The sequence below is a fragment of the Papaver somniferum genome, chromosome 6 (assembly GCF_003573695.1).
Source record: "Papaver somniferum cultivar HN1 chromosome 6, ASM357369v1, whole genome shotgun sequence".
Classification (NCBI taxonomy): domain Eukaryota; kingdom Viridiplantae; phylum Streptophyta; class Magnoliopsida; order Ranunculales; family Papaveraceae; genus Papaver; species Papaver somniferum.
In genome coordinates this window covers 50756089-50775040 of record NC_039363.1, presented here as the reverse complement: position 1 = coordinate 50775040, position 18952 = coordinate 50756089, and the positions used below count along the sequence as shown (strand labels likewise).

Sequence of the window (18952 nt, the reverse complement as noted above, 5' to 3'; positions counted from 1 at the left end):
CGATGTTAAATGAGAAGTTCCAAGCATTTGAACGAAGTTTAATGGGAAAGCTTAGATTGACAAGTGAATATTGGATGGAAATTCCAATATTTTGATATCTACTCGCCAACTCATTCCATAGTGTTGTCCTTTAGACATAGTGTTACATACGCACCAACAAGACATATTTTTACCGAAGAAGAAGCATCAAAAAGAGTCAGCATGGGGTTTGTGCAAATGAACTATTTTATCGGCCTCCAATTGAGAGAAGATTGTCCATTACCTCCATTAAATATGAGATACGGTGGTGATAGCGAAATGCCCAAGGGTTAGTGTAAGCGGTTCGAGGAAAGTTTTGAATTATGGAGGCATTACAATTGTCGAGGGATGTCCCATGTGTGCTAGTTAGGAGTGACGACGAGGATGAATAGATATGGTGAAAGGTGGTGAAAAAACTTTTGTGTGCTTCATTATGAATAAAATTTGTATTTTGAATAACTCGATTGTGTTTTTTTCATTCATTAAACCACATTACAACCATATTACATAAGTAAATCATTAGAACTACCCTCTACTCGTACAACTATTCAAGAAGTCCTTAAGGATGGCGAAATGATCTTCATAATTGAAATTTGAACCTTTCCATTTTCTTTATTCCTATTTAGCTTGAGTTATGAATTCAACATCTGTTTCACCTCTAAGTCGAAGTTCATTACAAATACGAAGTAATTCCATATATTCTTCAACTTGTTTTCGTATGAATCCAAATCGAACATTTAAATCAACTCCCTCACGGTTATTAGTATTATCGGTCTCATTACAAAATTTTTCATAGATTTTTACCCAATAACTAACACTCACCAAACCACCTTGCCTACGTTTTTTCTCCTCTCTTCGGATAACATAGTATATAATTTTTGCAAATAAACAAGTCTTCGTCCAAAGTAAAATTGGGTTTAGCCATTTATAAGCGTTTTTGGGAAGAATATAGATTTAGAAGGTGTGCTTTTGATTTGGGATGGGTGAGTATATATAGGTATACTTTAAAAGTAGATGTATAACGGATATATTATTCAATAACAACCTAAAGTATTCTTCTAACGGCTTTTTTTCAAATTAAAAAAAAAACACTTTTGGTAATAACTTAAGGTTTGGAAAGTACATCGACCAAACCGTAAGCAGGGATACGATAAGGAAAGAAAATCGTATACAAACCTACGGTTTGACAAAAAAATTGTAAAATTGTCCGCATTTTCTTCTGGTAAACCTACGGTCTGGATTTCAGAACGTAAACATACCAGAAACAAAGTCTCTGAAATTTATAGGGTTTGGCTTCCAAACAGTAGGTACACTTGCCTCTCAAAAAAAAAAACTTTTGGTTTCCGTATACGGTTCGGAAATCAATCTGTAAGTTCCCTGAATTTTCCTACGGTTTGTTTTTTCTCCACCATACGGAATCTCAAGGAAGCTTACGGTTTGTTTTCCGAACTGTGGGTTAGCTTGCCTTTCAAAAAAAAATTATATTTTGGTTTCCAAACGCGGTTCGGAAACCAAATCGTAAGCTTCCCTGAGTATATGTACGGTTTGTTTTCCCCGCCATATGAAATCTCAGGTCTGAAAAAATCATACCTGCAGGATGACTAGGATTGGTAATGTCAAAATTAAGATAAATGATGGTATGGTTAGAGATCTAAAGGAGGTAAAGTATGTACCTATCATAATAAATAATCTAATTTCACTCGGCACTTTAGAAGCTAAGGGCTACAAGTTAGTCGCGGAGAATGGTGTTCTAAATTTAATCTCTATATCTATAGTAACCATGAAAGGAACACGACAACCGGGATGTGTATATTTCAGAACACATCGAGAGTGTAGGTATAAAAACCATGAAGTTGTGGCACATGAGACTTGCACATCCAGGTGAGAAGTCGTTACATAGATTGATTCAACAAGATTTGTTAAAATGAGTTATTACCTGGGAATTAGAGTTGTATGAACATTGTATAAAGGGGAAGAAAACAAAAACAAGATTTGGCACAACAATCCACAATAGTAGTAGAGTTATTGACTATGTTCACTCATACATTTGGGGTCCCTCCAAGAATGCATCACTGGAAGGAAAATACTGGTTTGTGTCGTTCATTGATAACGTTTCTCTGTGTGTATGGGTATACAACATGAGGCATAAAAGTAATGTCATAGGATTATTTGTAAGGTGGAAAAAGACAACTGAGACTCAAACTGGTAGAAAGATCAATGTACTACGTTCGTACAATGGTTAAAAGTACAAAAGTGATTCATTATGGAAAGTATGTCAGTGTGAGGGGATACGGAGGCACTTCACAGTTAAGAAGACACCACAACAGAATGGGGTGGTTAAACACATGAACCGTATTTTGCTGGATAAGGTTATAATGCATGTTATTTAATGTTGGATTACATAAAGCATTTTGGGCTGAGGCAGTTACATATTCATGCTTCCTCATCAATAGGTTTTCATCAGCTGCACTATAATGGTAAACCAGCTTATGACAACTACTCAATTCATATCTTTGGTTGTCCTGCATGAAAACAAGCTTGATAGTTGTGTCATTATCTGACTCTTTATGGGTATGAAGAATGGAGTGAAAAGGTTCAAGCTTTGTAATCCAGTTGAAAGAAAGATAGTCAGGAGTGGAGATGTCACATTTTATAAGGAGTTTATGGCAAATTCTTGGAGTTCTCGGCAGGTGGAGAACAAAAACACCAGTATTAATGAGCCTTTGCAGTTGGTGTAAATTTAAGCAGCCCCACCACTTCTAGCTAAGTATATATCCTTTGATAATACTTCTTAAAATGATGAGGGTACTGTTGATGGTGGATTTTTGATGAAGGCTAAGATCGTAAATTCATAATTTTGTATATTTTTGACCTAGCTTCAGACGAATATATGAAATTCATATTTTATAATTTAGACATGAAAGCTCCTTCACTATAATCCCTCACTGAGTATATAGCCTCTTCAGGACATGCATAAATATGCAATCCTTAAAGCCTCTCAGCTGAGCTTTCAATATTTTGCATATCTCATCAACAATACCGAGCAATTCCAGCATTCACTTCTGTATAGAATCGAGAATGATTAGACGGCTCCTAGATGGATTGACCACTAGTATAGAGCAATAACGTCTCATGATGTCGCAAATGTTCCCTGACTGTGCAGAATAAACATTCAGAACGAATATGATGCTTCTACTATCTCATACCTCGATCTCAAATAAATATAATGCTCCTAGAAAGATTGTCTGCTAGTACATAACCATCAATTAATTAATTCTAGTGCAGTATTCATCAATTGAATTCCTAGAAAATACTCTATTTTCATCATAATATTTCATTACTTTAATTTACAGATTTTCTCAGCTGAATTCCATGGATTAATAATAAATATTCACTTTTCGGACATATAGGCCACCACCCCCGAGAAAATGGTGCGGGTGTACTTAACAATAATGCACGAACGAGTACCCAAAATATGGATGAATGTGGAAATATGGAGACATATGCAAAATAGGAAATGAAGAAAAAAAAAGGTTAAGAGATGCGCGGACTGGGCCCACCGGCCGTGGCCCGTCCCGCGCCTCTCATTTTTCCTTATTTATTCCATAACTCTTGATTTCCCACATTCATGCAAACTTTTAGTTTTCCATATTTTTCCAAATATTGCTCAATTATCCAAAAAGCCTATAAAAATCAAATGGTCCCACGAACGTTAACTAATTATTTTAATATTCTAAAAAATTGGACGCGTGAGCAATGTCCTACTTGCTCATTCATGCAAAAATTGAGAGTTTCAGTCAACACCAAACTCTTCTGAAAATACAAAATGATGCACAAATGTCCAACAAAAATACATAAATTCTCAGGAATTGACTCACGTCTAACATGGTGTCCTCTGCACCACCATGGCCGGACATGGAAGATCCACTTGGCCATCATGGCCGGTCCCACTCTCCTTGATTATTTTGGATAATCTTCCATATTTTTGGATATTTCTTCATATTTTTGGTGAATACTTCTCCACCAGTCGAACAATCCACTCATCTTTCAGCCGGTCTCTCCACCACTAATGGCCGGTCTTATACCCATTGGTTGGTCGATATTTCTCCACCCATATTGGATGCCTCTCCATACCAGTTCTCCAAAATTAGGGTTTCAGATTTATGATAATTTTAGAATTGTGTGGATAACAAACTGTCTCTGCTTTATTTTGTTGTGTAGCCCTCAAAAATTCCAAGTGTATTTTGATGTTGTATATTTTGTGATATTGGCTGACTAATTCTAGTTATGTTATAAGCTACCTCGTGATTTATGTGGAATTCTACTCCACTTGAGTGGGATATCTAGAAAAGTTGAAGAGAATTAAAGAAATTACTAGCTAATACATAGTGTTGTACTAAATCGGTATATTATGGATGATCATATTTATGTGGGACCATTTGGAGACACATATACCATGACGTATCTTCTGTGCGGGAATGTTTATCCCTTGACATTGTCGGTCTAATTTCATTCCCTCACTGTGTACTTCACCTATATATATATATATACACAACCATATGTAAAGTCTAAGAGATGAAAGAGAACTAGCAATAAAATTTCGTTTTATCTTCTTTGTCTAAATATACGGTAACGAAGCAGTTTCTCTTTGTCTCTCCATCCGCCCTATGCTAATTAAGTTAGCTGCTTTGTTTAGCATGTGCGGATGCTTTAGTTAACTATGTAATTGGGTGACTCAATAATTCTCTTAAACCCTTGCATATTTGATTTAACTGTTGTTGAGTAGTTTTTTATGCATAAGTTTTAGTAATGTATAATTTTGTTTCTTATTTTGATTAGGACTTGTTAAAACTGAAGTTAGGCATCTTACCGTTTCTTGTATGTGCTATTTGGAGCACAGTTAACTATACGGTATATGAACAGATATCCAAAATAGGTACGTATTAGCAACGACTCATATTTGTGATGCTATTCGATTTCCGAATTTAGCCAAATATTTGGGTTTTGTAAGTTTTGTTATTTTCCTCCTTATCCAACCAACGGAAGGTTTTTCCGCGTCCTTTTGGATAGCGTAGAAAGTAAAATCACCATTGTTGGTACACCAATGAATTTTTTGATGTTAACGGTTTTAATATCGACAGAGCAAGGGATTTTTGCATCTCAAAGGATAGCAAAATTTTAATATCCCTTTGCTATGTTAATCTCCAGAATTCAAAGTCATTCCACTTAAGATCGGAATGCGATGAAAAATGGACACCGGGTTAACACGGTTAACCACTCTCTATCAACGGTCTTTGAAATGACCTACAATTTATATTGAGACGATTTCTTTTAAGATAAAGAATGTGTTCATATTTCAACTTTGATAAATTAATATTTCGTCGACCCTAATAGACGAAGTTGGAGATATGTCGGTAGTATGCTAGAACCGTATATATTGCTTTTGAATGTATTTTTTTTCCTTGTTTCACCATTGATTTTTATGGTAAATAGTTCGGCTTGATTTTAGAGAAGATAAATGCACCGTATAAAATTGTAGTGAGCGATAAGGAGAGCTGCATATTTTGCGCCCTTATGTGTTCCCGCTAGCTTTACGGCGTGCATTATATGCATCGACGAGCTTTAAAGAGCTAGTACTTAATTTGCATTTTGTATTTGTTGTTATAGAAAAAACGAGAGATGCATGTTTTAGATTGCGTCTCGTAGATATACAAAAGTCAAGCGATAATGAGTGTCGCATTTTCTTTCAATGATATTTAGAGTTAATATCATGTTTTCTCGTCGCCGAGCTATTACCTAAAATCATGAATTTGGTGAATTAAATTTGCAGCAGTGCCTATGCAAATAAGTCTATGTTTGGCAAAGAAGGAAAATACAATTGTGATAGGCATATTTAAATATGGGAACCACAATCGTTATCAGGTTTGAGAATCTGGTAAACCCCGTACCACCGGAAGTGGAAAAATACGGGACGGTAGCATAATGATTGGGTGAATAACCATATTTGAGCTTGGAAGAGCTTTGCAATCGTTGTGACATAAAAGACACGATACGCGCATTTGAAATGCCGTTCATTGTTTTTGATCTCTATCGGTCGTCTTGGCAGGACTGATACTGATATTGAGGTAGTGTCTATAGTCACAAAATTCGTTTACAGTTTACTGTGAATTTTACATGACAATGTAAATTCTTGAAATTATTCCAGCTGGACAGTAAACGAGAGAGGAAACCTGATCAGTTACCTCTCCTGGGTTGTGTGTTATTTTTGTTTTCTGCACCCAGTTGCTCCCTTGATAGGTAGAGTAATGTGGAACCGGATGTTCTGTTGATAAGACATCCCGCCTAAGGATCAGGGGGAGAATCGTCGATGACATTGGTTAATTCCAATTGTGTCTCATCTAAATTCTCACACCGAGAAATTCCTGAGGTGTTGGAGATTAGTCTGTTGCTAGATTTAGCAAGAGTACGCTAGCTTGATTCGGAGTAAATTAAAGTCCTTGCAAGGCATGCCATGGAATCGCAGCGATTGTTTCGTATCAAAGTATGCTTAGAAGCATAGACGAAAAACCTCTTGTATGAGGTATGCCAATATAATCAGATAACGTCTGTATTTTCTTTGAGTGATAAGTTGATATTTCTCCTGACGAGGAGCACATCCATAAAAGTTGCGTTGATATATTTTGAGAAAGAATATCCGCATATTGAAGTTTGGTATCAATGGATTAGGATATCCTCGTACTCTAGAGAATGATGTAAGATCGTTATTAACTGATTATTAACTGGTCTTCGATAATACTCAGAGTAGCTACTGAAATTATTATGGATAGATATCCCCCTTTGCAAAGGAATTATCGACAAAGTTCATATGATTGGCAGATATGGAGCTCAGTCCATATTGAAGTATTTTCTCATTTGTATACGCTTTCAGGACCTTAGTCCCAGTGTAATGAGAGTAGTAAGGTCGCTTGTTAAGCGCCACCCTTTGAAAGTGAGTTTCCGCAGACACTAACCAGGTTGATGGAAGTATGGTCTGGTAGTCATAAATGACTCGACATCTCACCTGGTGGTAACTGTATATCTATACTCATATAGATTTTAAATGAAACTCTTGTTTGTCATCCGTTGATGTTGTATCATCCTAGTAATGCTTTGCGAATTGATGGTGAGCACATTTGATGTTCTTGTGCACTTTGAACTTATTACTCATGTAACCATTGTCATGTTTTTCTGTTTGAGACGTGTTATATTCCACTGTTGTTACTACTCTATTACAAGATTTGCAAATTTGATGAGAAAATCTTCCCACTGTTTGGGGGAGGAAAGGTTATCGCCTGAAAAACAGCGTGAAGTATTCTGGTTTGCACAAAGATAAACCAGGATGTATCTCATCTTGATGTTTTCATCACTGAAAGACATGCCGAAGATTTGACATCTTCAGAGATTGCAAATCAAATTGCTTCCTTGAGAAGCTGTAAATGTAGTAGCAAGTGTGTATCTTAGAACACACCTTGAGCGTGGATGACTAGTTGACTTGAAATATTCTGCACCTCTTAAAAGGAAGAGCCAGTCACAATCATTGAAAGATAGTGCTCTTATCAGTGGAAGATCTAATTTCTCTGAGTATAGTTCTTCTAATAAGAGAATGTCTCTGCAATGGCTGTGAAACCTCAAAATGAGAGGATTTCCATAAGGCATGCATGCAATAGAGAAATTTGCGATCGTTATCCAATGATTGTTAATGACATAGTCAAAGTATCCACTAATACTATCGTAGGTGTTGTTTGTTTAAACTACTCTCTATGGGAATGTCATCAAAGGTATGATTGGTTAAACCAGGAGAGATCAAAGCAGAATAACAGTTTCTCGCAAAAATGCATAAATTTTGTATTGCAGCCCGAACACTCGATAATGTGAGCTACTTTTGGCCACAAACGGGTGTTTGCAGTTCCGACATCCAATAATGTAACCCCTAGTGGCTACAGGTGGGTGTATGTGCATAGTGAGAAAAGTAAAGTCAACAAATGGCACAAAGTCTTTGACAGGAACCTGAGATGGATTTCTTTGTAACATATTCCATATTATGGATGCAGCTACCTTTATGGTATTTGTCTGGCAGTCTTTAATTACTCGATGTGCATCTAGTTGATGTGGTTACTGCGGATCTTTATGAAAGACTAGATACAGAAAATTGCATGTAAATTCCTGAAGTTTTTTTTCAGTAGAATTACCATGTCATAGCATTTACTCAATAAGGACGAAAGTGATCAATCGTCTAAGTGAATGCTTATATTGCCCAGGGATATGTGAACCATTTTATATGCTCATAAACTGTGCATTTACTAGATTTAAGATATACAACATCTATTTGATTGGAACTCCTGAAGAATTCTCCAAAGCACAAAAATGCTTAAAGCAGGAGTTCGAGACGGAAAATCTCGGTAAAACAAGGGCTCAATTTGATTGAGCATTGTAGCTAGAATTCCTTTAATTTCGTCAACCATAAAGGTTTAGACATGTTTAAATGGATAAGCTAATCATTCGATCTATTATTTTGATCGGCTTACATCTCAACCAAGGAGATGTATCACTCTGTGGTTTGTATTACACAAAATATGTGTAAACTAATGGTACATTAACTGAGATATGTTATAGGTACCTGATATTGGGTCTGTAGTAAACATGTAAGTCTGGTTCTATCCAGCACCAATATCGAGACATTGGTCCGAAGAAAACCCCTTCATCTTCGTGGTACCATTAAGCTTGATCTTTCGCATAAAAGATCGCTAGATGTCTCCCACGGAGAAAAGCTAATCAAACTGTTTGAGTATTGATATTTGGCAGGGTCGTTGAGCATCTAAATATTTTCCTAGATAATAGTCTTGTAAAAGAAGAACTTGTTTATCCTCCGAGAGATTATGATTGTTCAAACAAAGCTAGTGGAGAATATATAAAAGGCTGGCACAACCAGATTATCATTATGAAATTGCACAGAGGAAAATCAGACTGATTTTCTCAACTAAAGGAAGTTGGAGTTGCTGAAGACTTTAACGGGTGGTTCGGAACTCTAAGCAGTACTACCAGGCATAATGATCAACCGAGAAGGTTTCTCATCAGAGGGAGTAAAGCCATGGAAGACTATGGATATGGGCATGTTGGACATTACGTCGTGTACTCTTTTTCCTTAGTCAAGGTTTTGTCCCACTGGGTTTTTCCTTGTCAAAGTTTTAATGAGGCATGCGAGTCCAATATTATCTGCAGTTCAAAATGTTGTACTCTTTTTCCTTCGTCCTGGTTTTTGTCCCTTTGGGTTTTTGCGGGCAAGGTTTTAACGAGGCAGCATCTGTGGATTTATCATTGTTTGAAGTACTCATGTTTTCCTACGTTCAGGTTTTGTCCCTCTGGATTTTTCTGACGAGGTTTTTAATGAGATAACAACTTAGAACGATGATCACCATCTAAAGAGATGGATATCCATAGAATTTTTGGCGGAATCAATGATCAAATGGTCACACCTTATCCTAAGTCAGGTTTTTACCGGATAACTGCATGTATTATCTGGTTCAGGCGCTCAGGTTTTGTCCCAAGTGGTTTTCCTAACGCAAGCGTTTAGGCTTTGTCCCAATTGGTTTTCCTGACGCAATTTCGACGAGAGAAGTATCTCATGGCGATGACCGACATCTCTCTAAGATAAGGTTTTTCCTATATGGTTTTCCGCCGCTGTTTTAACAAAGAGAGAAAGTTCATACTAAAGACCCCTAGTACACTCATCTTTTTACCAGCTTTTGTCCTACCGAATATTTCTGGCAAATTTACGAAGCAACATTTTAAAACGGTGGTCATCCAAGGGGAGTGTTGTACTAAGTCGGTATATTATGGATGACCACATTTATGTGGGACCATTTGGAGACACATATACCATGACGTGTCTTGTGTGCGGGAATGTTTATCCCTTGACATTGTCGGTCTAATTTCGTTCCCTCACTGTGTACTTCACCTATATATACGCAATCATATGTATAGTCTAAGAGATGAAAGAGAACTAGCAATAAAATTTCGTTTTATCTTCTTTGTCTAAATATACAGTAACGAAGCAGTTTCTCTTTGTCTCTCCATCCGCCCTATGCTAATTAAGTTAACTGCTTTGTTTAGCATGTACCGATGCTTTAGTTAACTATGTAATTGGGTGAGTCAATAATCACACAACACAGAGATCGTTATCGCCTTTATTGAGTGGATATGCACAAAATTTACATATTGGACAACATGTAAAGAAAGTCGAGAAAAGGAGAGCAAGAATCACAAGTGGACCGATTAAGAACAAAATGCGAAAAAGTGAAGGTGTGGAAACTTCGCGGCTGCTCTTGCACAAAACAAAAATGATCTTGCTTCGGAAATCAGGTCCCCATCAGTCTCAAAGGCATGCTTATATATTCTGTATGCTTGTTTGTCCCGATCGGAAATGGCCTTTAGAATGAATCAAGATACGATCCTGGTTTGGGGTATTTTCAAAAGGATGCATTTTTATTTGCCACTATCGGGTTCGGGTGTAGCCCCTCCCGACTGAAATTGTCAGTTTTAGATTGAAAACCTAATTGAAATTTCATCGAAATTTTGAACAGACGCGTCTCTGCCAACATCCACCATTAATGTCTTTTAAAGGTGTCGCTTGGTGATGAACAGACACCTCCAAAAGACATGAAATTCCTATAAATAGCGATGATTGTTTCTTTTGTAAACACATCCAAAAAAAAAAATTGTTTTCTTCTTCTCTAATAGCATCATCATACAATGTGTTATTGTCCGGGTCAAGGAAGTACAATCCTTAAATTCGATTACGTTGTTAGGGCATCATTAATTCTAAACGCATAATTTGAGAGACCTGTTGTACTCGTCAAATTAATTGGGAAAGATCGAATTATTGTCTAAAAGAATTGAAAGAACCTTGAAGTCAGGGGTACACCATTCTTTTGTTTTTGCTTTCATCCTCTAGTTCTAACCCAATTTTCTAACATTCTATGTATTCTTTTTCACATATCATCATCTCAGTGTTGTACCCGATTAAGGCTAACCCCTATGGTCTTCTAATCTAGCAGCTAGATTGGCCATCCACGTCAGCTAGGGCAACCTCCTAAATCCTATGGTATTGCTAATCTAGCAGCTAGATTAGTAGTCCATGTCATCCAGGACTGCTGTCCAGCTTTTAAATTTCAGCCGTCAGATCAAATTTTGTGATTTTTGTGATCCGTGTGATTTTTGTGAGCGCTGAACCATTCAGCGTTAGGACCACTTTTTGAGCGCTGAATCATTCAGCGTTTTAAATTTCAGCCATCAGATCAAATTTTATGATTTTTGTGAACGCTGAACCATTCAGCGTTGGGACCACTTTTTGAACGCTGAATCATTCAGCGTTTCAATCTCGCTGCTAGCTGAACTGCGAGCACTTGGTAGGAGAGAGAAGTAGACAGAAGTAGTGTTAACTTTTTTTCCCACACTTTTTGGCCAATCTAACAGCTCAATCTAACCCATAGGGGTTAGCCTAAGTCGACCAAAAAAAGATTCAGTTTAAGTGTTGTATGAGCACTTTTTTTTTTGTAACCGAATGTTAACGTGTACTTCCAATTGGTTCAGCACATATATGAAATGACGGTGAATTTCCGGTTCCAGATTTGATACTACGATATGGATTCAGTTCAATAACCATGGTAACAACAGATTTTGTGCAATTTCAAAACATACACCAAAAGATAAAACCGTATCAACATTAATGTGTCTTAATTTGCACATACAATTCATAAACCAACACTTCTTGAGTAGTAATATTTTAGAACAGGTTTTAACATCCATCAGAACTAAAACTAGCTGAATTGTACTAAACAGTCCACTCTAGCAAGGGATCAAGCATATTATCCTTTTCAGTCACAGAAAGAAAGCAGCAAGCTGACTCCAAAATTTGACTTTTCCAAATGATATCGAGATATAAGCTCCAGTGTACTAATATCATCAGGTGGCGGGAATTCAAACTAATGAGAGAAAAATTATCAAGAGAAGGAATTACAATCCGAAGGGAAAACAGTAAAAATTGCATAGGGCAAACACATAAAGATACACACACAAACGCAGAAAAACATGTATAAAGAAAGCAAATAAGTGCATGCTACAAATAGAGACTAAGGATAAACCTCTATAAGGGATCTAAACCCCGAAACAGGAGTTATCTTATAGTCACAAAACCCTGCCTCTAAGAAAAGCTTTTCCCATTCTTTCTCACTTCTCTCTTTGCCTCCAACTAGAGCCATCATCATCATGTCTAGGAGTAGTTGGGTTTCTGTAATTGAATCGTGCTCTTGTTTAGTATCATCTTCTCCAATCACCGCATCTATTATAATCACCTTTCCTCCCTCTTCTCTTGACGGAATAGCCTCTTTGCACCTCTTAAGTATTTTGACGCAGTCGCCATCGCTCCAATCATGAAGAATGAACTGCCATTTTAACAGCGGGAAGGCAACTAAAAATTAAATTGCAAATGAGAACTAGCGTTAACATAAATATTGTTAGGGTCAAATAACTCGGAAACAACACTAAAGACATCTGTCATTAAAACATAAGTACAATAAAGATGCAATATTGCACATATATACCTTCATTAAAACTGCATCTGCATGAGGAATGGACTTGAACATGTCACCACTGATGAAGTCTATGTTGTTAGTACCTGACAAGCTTGACACCACACGCGGGAGTTCAAGAACCATGCATTTCAAGTGTGGGTATACTTCAACAATGGCTTGAGTTGTGGCTCCTGTCCCACCTCCTACATCAACCAGAGAATTCAAATTCTTAAAGACCCCCTCACCCTCATTGACGATTACATTCATCAATAAATGGGAGTCATTAGCCATGGCGTCATTGAACGTCTTGCCAAATTCATGATTCTGCTCCAAAACATCCCATACGCTCCTACCATGAGCAGCTTCACATGGTGTGTTTCCGCTCCCTTGGAACCAGTCGGTTAGGAAATGGAAAGGCGTTACAAAGAAAGGATCTACCATTGCGAGCACGATAGATGACGATGTGTTGGCATTATCTTTTAGTAATAACCTTGAAGGTGGCGTCAGCACATATCCTTCCTCTTCTTGATTCTCATCATGCCTTTTTGTCGAAAAGAAGCCCGAATGAATCATAAAACGCATTAGGCGATTCAACGAATCTCTTTTGGTTGGAGGTATAGAGAGAGCATCGGCAAGATGACAGAGAGTTATGGGTTTTCCATGGTTGTGGATTATGTCAGGTATACCTAATTCAATAACACATTTGAGAGACATGGGACTTACATAACTGAACGCATACTTCCAGATATGAGTCTGAGCTTGTATCAACTCATTACCCTTCATTTCTTGAGTAACAATAGAACCCATACAAAAACTAGTTTCTTCTGTATAAGTTGCATCAGTGTAGCTTGTCTATTTATAGAGTGGAAGGATCCAATGTAAACCACATAAATAAATAAACAAACAAACAAAAGCAGCTTTATCAGGCAAGTTGCCTGGCCTCAAAATATGGGGTTGTTTGCTGACCATCATTTCAATTGATTATGGGACTCATCATCAATTACAAATCCCACGTTGATTACTTTTTGGTTCTTTACTAGTATCAGATATGGAACCTACTTTTACTTTACCCCCTATCTCTAAATGATTAATTAAGGTACGAGAAGCCAAAATGGAACCATTCCATTACTATCTCTGATTCTCTATCAATGTACAGTTGCTCTTCTTTCTCTTAAACCCCGCTTGTTCTTAACCTGCGAATCCCATACGGAAAAAAGTCTGAATCGTCAATTTACTTACTACTTCTCTCAAGTCTCACCTATTTCTTTCTTTCATCTATATATTTATCTTTCTTTCTTTCCCGATCAGCAGACCACCGTGATGCTGTAAAAGCTGCAGGGGCTGTAAAAAGATTGACTTTCATGGGGTCCCATAAGTTCACCATAGTGCATATGGTGATTGCCCGTAGGGGCCATAAATTCACTATAATGCATAAGTTGGTCAGTTGGGCTAGCGAGATTTTCTTTAGGATCCCGGTATTGGTCAAGATTTGCTGATGGGAAGCCACGTTTGGAGGCCACAGTGTTTACATTCAGCTCACAAGATTCAGCACTTCCATGTCCAAAACAAAAGATGGTACCCCTTTATATGCACAACCCCAAGCTCAATGTGAACATATAGTGACTTCTGGGATGCAGTATTCGTACCTCGAAAAGTGGAATTCTGAACATGTGAACTAGAAAGCTCATTATCTCTCTTATATATAAAAAGTCACTGCGGCTTCCACATTTTTTCAGTGTAAAAATCACAGCTCAAAAACACGTGTAGAAATAAATCAAAGGTATTACTTTTTAAAGTAGTGCATGTATGCAACCAAACAAATTGTTTGCACAACATCAATAAATACAAGAGCCGAGCACACAGAAACAAGCACGGCACAAAGGAGAGCTCCGACAATATCATGTTACATGTGATACATTTACCTCGCTAAATGATTCAAACCCTGAAACAGGAGTCATACAGTCATATTCAATATTAACCTGGCTCAGTGAAGAGAGCTTTTCCCATTCCTTCTGATTTCTACTTAACATCAAGTGTATAATATCACAAAAATGTTAGGTTTCACTTGCTTCATTTTCTTTCCTGTCTTCACATCACAATCTTTACTATAACCAGTTTATCACTAGTCCTCCCTGTTTGCAAGACAGAATTGCTTCTTTGCTTTCTCTAATATCATTACCCATGAGCCATTGCTTCTTTATCTCCTGTTGTTGTTTGAAAAGACAATTATAAGACTAAAAATATCAATAATCAAAATGTGAGGGAGTTGGAATACTCGAACAAATAATAGAGTTGAAACACGAAACAACAAAACAAGGTATATGTATGTAAGACTTAGCATTTGATACTCTAGATTTTAAAAGCTTTTCATGTTCATCTTCTTTATCCATCTCCTTATTCTCCAGTAGCTCTTAAATGAGAGATGGAGCAACTTCCCCGTTCGCTTCATCATCTGCAATAAATAATGAAACAAAGCTTAGTGGTTATACAAATTTTTTCTCTCAGTCAAATGGATTGTAATTAAAGAGATACATCTGCAGTCAATTACAGATATCAGATACTGCAGTTCTGACTCAGTCCAAAGAACTTTGCCGGTTTTGCCTAACAAAAGCTTTACAACTCAGAAAAGACAAACAATCAAGGAATTCAAAGACAAGATAAGATGCAGGTCAGCAATATGTAAAAGATATTACCATGTTAGCCACCGTCCTGAAAACAGGTAAGGAATAGCAGCTACTCCGTATATGTTCAGAAGATACCTGGCCAGATGCAAGAGCATTTCAGATTGCCTTTCCTGCATAATGAATGACACATATGTCAGTTGGACGACAAAATTAATCACATGAACAATCGATCTCAGCATGTACAACAACTTTATATTCAGTTATTTTCTATGAGTTTGTTTGCTAACAACGTACAGTGATAAAACTTAATGAAGATGGAAGCAAGACAGAACACCAAACGAAATCTAAAGTTGGGAAATCATGATGCAAATACTGCCATAATTCATACAGCACTCTACCACGTATACTCAGATCATTACTCATTCAAAACTAAGCAGCAAGCGAACTTTAAGTCAAAATTTACCGGAGAAGCTCCATAATCTTGGGAAACAACTTCAAGCTAATGAAACCAACAAAACAAGCAGAATACAATCCAGAAGATACAAACTTCCATATTTCACATATAGGTGGCCTAATATTTTACATTTCAGAGAGATAACCAAAGTGCTCTACAGTGCATAATAGGAAAAGTAAGTTTAAATTCTCAGTGACCGGTACGAATTCCCCGTCTTTAATCACCAAGCTGAGTACTATCATCGGTTAAAACTTGGAGCTAACCATGCCACAGCAGAACAAATCATTCAATTATCAAAACCAATAGAACATTAAGGGAACAAAGACAAGGTAAGGCAAACAAAACCAAGGGGAAAACATCAACAAAATCTGCAAATCATTTATCTCCCAAGAAACTAACGGCATTTTTCAGATAAGCTTATCCCGGGGTTAGTCATAATAGATGAGTCCTGAAGACTGAGAATATCCTTTTTACTTTTAAGTGTTGCATCAATATTGCCTGCCTTTCTACAGCATGTAGCTTTCTCGGATAAGCTATGTTGTATCTCTCGTCTTTCTTGTTCTTCTGGCACTTACTCCAGTTGCTTCTTGATAACTACATAAGTCAGCATCCAAATTGTTGAAATCATCGCCTTAAGCACAAGCCGCGGGTTTTCAGTTCTAGCACGGAAACTGCACAAATCGAAAACAGAAATGGTGCACATTGCTAACACCATTCTTTGACACATATGCTAGGCAACAATGGTTATCTGAGTTTCGTAGTGGTTATGCTTGGAGAGACCTGCCGAAAACCTACCCGTAGGAAGAAAGATTAAATAGATCAGGTAATTCTGCTAGGAATTAAAATTGAATGCATAACTTCCCTTTGATTACAATTTTCATATGAACCAGAATGCATAGACATATGTATATAAAAATTAGCAAGAGAATTCTAACTCATTGAGCTTAGCATAATTATATCCAAGTATCTAAGAAAATCAAATCAACGGATCAAAGTGATTCAATGTGTATTGGAAAACTTATTACCTACCAAGAGAAGAACCCATGAAGGCTGTAGTGATAATGTCAAACTTGATATTCCTAAAGGGGATCTCTGATCAACTGCAAATGTGATTGGCTGCAATACAACAAGAATACTAGCTAAGAAATTCAATTTATCTAACAAACTAAGCTGCATCTACAGATTATTATTATTTTGAACTGTCTATGAACATAAAAATATATGCCTTTGCTTACAGTATGTGATGCTTGTCTCAATCTCATTCTGAATGGAAGCAATAAAATTCAAATTCAATCTGTTGAAGCCACTAATCGAAATAGCGGATAAAAAGATAGCCAATTAGAATAGGTTAGCCACAGAGACTTTCAAGGAAAATGATACTAGCATTTAAGAATCCGTTAATTCAATCAAGAAGTTTTCTAAAAGGAGATTAATCTTTCGTGGGTTTTTGAGTTAGAGAAGAGATGATTGAGTGAAGTTGCTTCAAAAAAAAATGCATAATAGAGCTTATAGGGTTTCAACAATTTCCTATTCGATCCGTTATGGAGAGTGCGATGGATCAAAGATGTTAGGTAATGCGTATTGATTAATAGATTAGGTTCAGATTATCATGGAATTGGAAAACTAAGGATTCAATCTACGAGTAGACACACTGGGTAAAGTTAAGCGGAGACATAAATCCCAAATTTTATCTCAGAAACCCATAAAGGATTTTTCTATCATACATACTTCAACATTCAAACCCTAATATCAACGAGTGTATGAAAGTAAAACCACCACAAAATCTATTACGAAAGATTAGACTTGCAATAGCGGGACTTCAATTTATAATAGAAAACAGAAACTTTCAATATAGAAAATACCATTAACTAATTTTTTTCATTTCATCAGATCTGAAACTACACAGGGAACATAAATAAAGAGACTGATAAGACTTTTAAAACAACAAACCCACATTTCATACTGCCATAGAATAGAAACCCCCAAAACATTTACATAAACCCAGTAAGAAGTTGAAAGACCTTCTTAATCTCCTTTAAGCACGCTCACCTCTGATTCTACGAGCAAGTTGAATATCCTTAGGCATGATGGTAACCCTCTTAGCATGAATTGCACAGAGATTGGTGTCTTCGAATAGTCCAACAAGGTAAGCTTCAGCTGCTTCTTGAAGGGCTGCAACTGCAGAACTCTGGAATCTCAAATCAGTTTTGAAATCCTGAGCAATTTCACGAACCAGACGCTGAAACGGAAGTTTACGGATCAAAAGCTCAGTACTCTTCTGGTACTTCCTGATTTCTCTTAGAGCAACAGTTCCTGGCCTAAATCTGTGGGGTTTCTTGACTCCTCCGGTTGCTGGTGCAGATTTCCTAGCAGCTTTGGTTGCTAACTGCTTCCTTGGTGCCTTTCCTCCAGTTGATTTCCTAGCGGTTTGCTTGGTACGAGCCATTGGTATTAGAAATTAGAGATCTAGATAGTTTATGGATTTCAGAGAGGGAAATTGAGAAGAGATTGAAATTGATCTGTGAATTGTGAGTGGAAATTGGGAATTGGGGTTGGTATTTATAGTGAGAACATTGATGTGAGGTGGGATTAGTAATCAATCTTGATCGTTTACAGTAATGTTTATCGACGGGTGTTATTACTTTAAGATGTTTCATTCGGATCGCAAATATTACTATCGACGGTTGCGAGTGATATGAGTCTCATATGGATCGATAAAAGTTTATCATGGGTGGTAAATTGTGTAACACGGATCGTAATCCTAGCGCGCTAATTTTTGGTTTTTCTCCGAATTTAAATTTTTCGTGGATAAATCTGAGCCGTACTTGCAAGTTTAATCGACGGTAAGTTTTGATTATAAGTTTCATACGGATCGACGCTTTGGCGCACATTCTATCCCGGAATGAACAAATTTCCCGAAGATTTGCTTACGTCACTCCCTAGCTCCATGAGACTGGGTTTATGGAGCGCCAACTGACCATGTCCGACTTATCCAAAACTCCAAAGTATGTTCTTTCTCAAGGGGAAAAAAAAGAATCTATTAACATCTACCATGGCAAGCACTATGGTAGGTGCTTTGGCTTCGTATAGCTCGCAGTTAGACTAAGTCCTATGGTCTTCTAATCTAACAGCTAGATTAGCAGTCCACGTCAGCTAGGCAACTTCCTAAGTTCTATGGGAGTGTTAACCTAGTAGCTAGATACGCTGAACGGAACAGCACGCAGAATATTTTTTTCTGTACGCTGAAT

At 37.1% G+C, this 18952-nt stretch overlaps 2 protein-coding genes and 1 long non-coding RNA gene across 3 annotated transcripts; all 3 read right to left on the bottom strand.

The window, feature by feature from the left end:
* Window positions 1-12032: 12032 nt before the first annotated feature.
* LOC113285655 (trans-resveratrol di-O-methyltransferase-like) lies at window positions 12033-13467 on the bottom strand. Its single transcript, XM_026534459.1, has 2 exons — window positions 12657-13467; window positions 12033-12497 (listed from the first exon to the last, which is right to left on the bottom strand). The coding sequence occupies exons 1-2, from the start codon at window positions 13431-13433 to the stop codon at window positions 12186-12188; spliced, it is 1089 nt and encodes a 362-aa protein (XP_026390244.1). The 5' UTR covers window positions 13434-13467; the 3' UTR covers window positions 12033-12185.
* A 923-nt stretch (window positions 13468-14390) lies between these two features.
* On the bottom strand, window positions 14391-17002 carry LOC113285653. The gene is made up of 4 exons (XR_003328838.1): window positions 16940-17002; window positions 16734-16820; window positions 15320-16495; window positions 14391-15078 (listed from the first exon to the last, which is right to left on the bottom strand). It is a non-coding gene; the product is annotated as an uncharacterized LOC113285653 (long non-coding RNA).
* A 505-nt stretch (window positions 17003-17507) lies between these two features.
* LOC113287529 (histone H3.2) lies at window positions 17508-18160 on the bottom strand. The gene has a single exon (XM_026536309.1). The coding sequence runs from the start codon at window positions 18148-18150 to the stop codon at window positions 17740-17742; it is 411 nt and encodes a 136-aa protein (XP_026392094.1). The 5' UTR covers window positions 18151-18160; the 3' UTR covers window positions 17508-17739.
* Between the last annotated feature and the right edge of the window lie 792 nt (window positions 18161-18952).